Genomic DNA, 3,759 nt, shown 5'->3' on the forward strand with positions numbered 1-3,759 from the left:
ATATAATCACAAATAACCAGTTTTTCATCATTAAAACATAATTCACATAAATAACATATAACATATTTAATCGCAAATAACAAATGTACACTAATAATTAAGACAACATAACATTTTATTAAAAATTAAATTAAATATATATCTATTCACAATTATCATAACATATAATAATATGTAATTATATCTAATAATCTCATCAGCTCGTTCAACTTGAAGTCGGGTTTGTAATATTCATATAGGCTTGAGAAGGACTTATATCATCTCAGCACGTGGATGGACCTAGGTCGCTCGTGGACAGGTCTGGAACGCTCTTGGACGGGCCAACATCTCCAACAATCCCGTGATAAACAATCTCATCTTTTGCTAATGTTGCTTCAAAACGCTCAACCTTCCTAAAATCTTGAAGTCTGCCATAACATAAATTGAGCATGGTGTTGGTCACAATATATCCCATCTTATTGACACCTTCACGGATAATTGTTGCTGTTTTCCGAGCTTTCTGTATCAAGTAAGTAATCTATACACATACATTAAAAATAAATTAGTAATCATCATCCACAATAAAATTATTCTTCTATTTAATAAATGTAAAACAATATGACATACCAATTGATTCTATCTTGGATACCAGGGGCATAATGCATCGGGTTACGTGGATGTCTAAGGAAACGCGATTAGGTCGGTGTAATGAAACGACATGTAATGAACATATATCATGTCATGTATGCATTTATATCAATCGTTGGTTACTGATCCTTGAAAACACGATATCTCCTAACATCCTAGAGATCAAGGTAAAATGCGTAAATTACCAACCTATTCTCTCCGTGCTTACCTTAGCGACTAATATTGTGTAGCTTATCTCCGGTATCAACATAATCCGTTATATGCTGTGATAGCTCAAACTATCGTATTACCCGATTTGGATAATGCATTTCAATAATATCAAAGTAATGCAAAGGAACTTGTGTTAAGTAAATGTCAGATCCCTCACAATATATAAACAAAGTTGAAAGTATCAAGTCCTCTCTATATGACATTCATACAATTTATCAGAACATATATAAAAAATTCCTCCATCTATTCTTTGTACGATTAGAACTTAGTATTAAATGCTCACACAACTTCCTATAATAAGCTTACACAACTTCCTATAATAAGTGTCTGTTTGAGAGTGTGATAGAAGTTAATTATTTTTAATTTTTTTTTTTTGGAAATGTATCCAAATAATTTTTTTATTTAAAAATTATTTTTGATATCAGCATATTAAAAACAATCCAAAAATATAAAAAAATAAAATTAATTTATTGCCAATTTTTTTTTTCAATATTTTCAAAAGCATAGTCAACCTACAATTCGAAACACCCCCTCAGTAGACCTACCAAGCTGCATTAGGGTTATCCATGCCTACTGATGATCTACATGACATCGTATTTTTTACTCAACAATAACCATTAGAAATTGTTATCTGAATTGATTGCCCTATATCCTTATCTCTATAATGCCTTTTCAATTGCATAGTCGCTTCAAGTCATAAAAAGAAAGGATAAGCTTATCATTATCCAGTGGCCTAGCATTGCCTAACTTCTTTTCCAATAAAATCTGTACTCGTATTGTCTTAGCTTGCATGAAAATACATGAATCCAGCAGTACTTGGATTTTTTTTTTCCATTTCCTGAAGAATCTAACATAAAACTGCAGCATTCTCTTTTCTTTCTTGCTGGAAGGAACACGGGACTGTCCATATAAAATAGAAACTAGATTCTTGTGCTCTAAATTTTGGCTATGCGAAACATTGTATACACTAGATCAATTGGAGCTTTCAAATTTAAAACGAAACAAAATTGCAAAAAATGAAAAACAATTGATGAGAACACAACCACATTAACTAGTCTAATGAAAACACATGAAGAAATGGATGAAACAGTTTTTAGTAAGCTAGCCTAGCCAGTCCCACCAAGAACTTTCTTGAGCTTTTTAACCTGAGCATCATCAAGAAAAGTGGATTTCTCCAACAACTCTGAGGACAAGTTATTGGCAAAGAACGCAAAATCAGTGATTTGGAGGCCAGGATCAGGGTCACTGAAGCTAACAACAGCGACTGCATTTATCTCACCATCATTTATTTGAAAGTGAAGCAGTCCTCGTGGAAACACCATAACATCACCCTTCTTAAGAGTCTTTACGTATACAGTGTTCGCCAAGCTGGAGATGAATCCAGCAGTGATCTTACCTTGCACAACAAATAATACTTCGGATGCACCAGGGTGAGTGTGCATTGGGATAACACCAGCTGGTGCTAGGTCTAGTCGAGCCATGGATAGACCAAGCCCATTTACACCGGGAAATTGCTGTACAAAAGCTGGGGTCACGGCAGCACTGATAATGTTGGTAGTGTTACCAGCAACGCCAAGGCCAGTAAACACAAAATCATCGACTGTGACCTTTGAGGGCATTCTGCAGGCATACCCTGCAGGATTTCCTGCACCCTTTAGTTTTGCAACACAGAAATCAGCTGCATGGGAGGAGGAAGAAAATAGGAGAGCAAAGAGACAGACAAAGAGAAGCATTTTCACCAAAATGCTATTGGTTATTGGATTTTGAGTGTGTTTTCTGGATGTTTTGTTAGGTTTATATAGAACTTGTACACAACTGCCATCCTGGCATGGGTATGGTGCAAATTGGACATGCTAGGACCACACTTTTAATTTGTGCTGGGAGTCCCGTTCATGCTTATGCAAAACAACAAGAATTTTCTTTTTGTTTATTAATAATAATATATTGTAATCAATTCAAAAGGTTTATTCCTTTTGTTTGTTGGCTACTCAATTACTCATCAAATAATATCAGAGGTATGAAGAATTAAGCATTTGGAAAAACCTGATTTAGACCATTGTCTCAACGAAAATACAATTCTAACAAGGCATTGCTAAAAATTAAAGGAATTTTGGCTAACAATTGTCAATTATATATATAATGACATGAATGATACAGTCATTCTTTGGCTAGAGTGTTGCAAAGCTAATATTGTGATGATATGTATATATAGAGTTGAAAATTCTCCTTTATGATTGGACAAATATGTTGGGATTTGTTTTAATAGAAGATGGTTAATTGGTATATTTGAGATCCAATTTAAAGTAGGTTTTATTTATTTTTTTTTGGATCAAAATTTTATTCAAAATTATTTTTTTATATAAGTTCTTTAACATAAAAAAATTAATATAATTAAAATAAATCATGGATAAATAAAAAATAAATCTTAAAATCCCTTAGTTAGGATGTTTATTGTGAAACTCAAAACTCTCTATTTCACTTAGAAAAAATACAAAAATATGTGATAGTTTATTTATTTAAAAGTTGGAAAGTCATAAATAAACTTAAACAAAATAGTATGAGTTTAATTAACCCACACATGCATGTTTGAACATGGGCACTAGCATGAATTTGGTTATTTTTTACCGGTTAAGGTTTTAATTTTGTTTTTATAATGGGTAATTAATACTAGTAATTTTGTCAAAAAAATTCATCCTTAATAAGAATAAAAACTTTATTATTTTAAAGTATTTCAACAATCACAAAAATATTTTTATCTTAATTCAAACATAGATATATTATGTGATTAGTATGTATGCCATGTTTGTATTTAAATTTTTTATGTGATTTTGAATTTTGAATTTGATTATAAATTTATCAAGATATGTAAAATTACATGTTAATAATTTTAAACCTGTTTTTCTTGATTTTTTTTAAATAAAT

At 31.6% G+C, this 3,759-nt stretch overlaps 1 protein-coding gene across 1 annotated transcript; it reads right to left on the bottom strand.

Annotated features, from left to right (window-relative positions):
• Positions 1 to 1,746: 1,746 nt before the first annotated feature.
• LOC7490946 (auxin-binding protein ABP19a) lies at positions 1,747 to 2,619 on the bottom strand. Its single transcript, XM_002299555.4, has one exon. The coding sequence runs from the start codon at positions 2,568 to 2,570 to the stop codon at positions 1,944 to 1,946; it is 627 nt and encodes a 208-aa protein (XP_002299591.3). The 5' UTR covers positions 2,571 to 2,619; the 3' UTR covers positions 1,747 to 1,943.
• Positions 2,620 to 3,759: the final 1,140 nt, after the last annotated feature.

This window comes from Populus trichocarpa, chromosome 1, assembly GCF_000002775.5.
Source record: "Populus trichocarpa isolate Nisqually-1 chromosome 1, P.trichocarpa_v4.1, whole genome shotgun sequence".
Taxonomy (NCBI): Eukaryota; Viridiplantae; Streptophyta; class Magnoliopsida; order Malpighiales; family Salicaceae; genus Populus; species Populus trichocarpa.

Excerpts from the sequence above, each read along its gene's own strand:
- LOC7490946 (XM_002299555.4), bottom strand. The coding sequence starts at position 2,570 with ATGCTTCTCTTTGTCTGTCTCTTTGCTCTCCTATTTTCTTCCTCCTCC.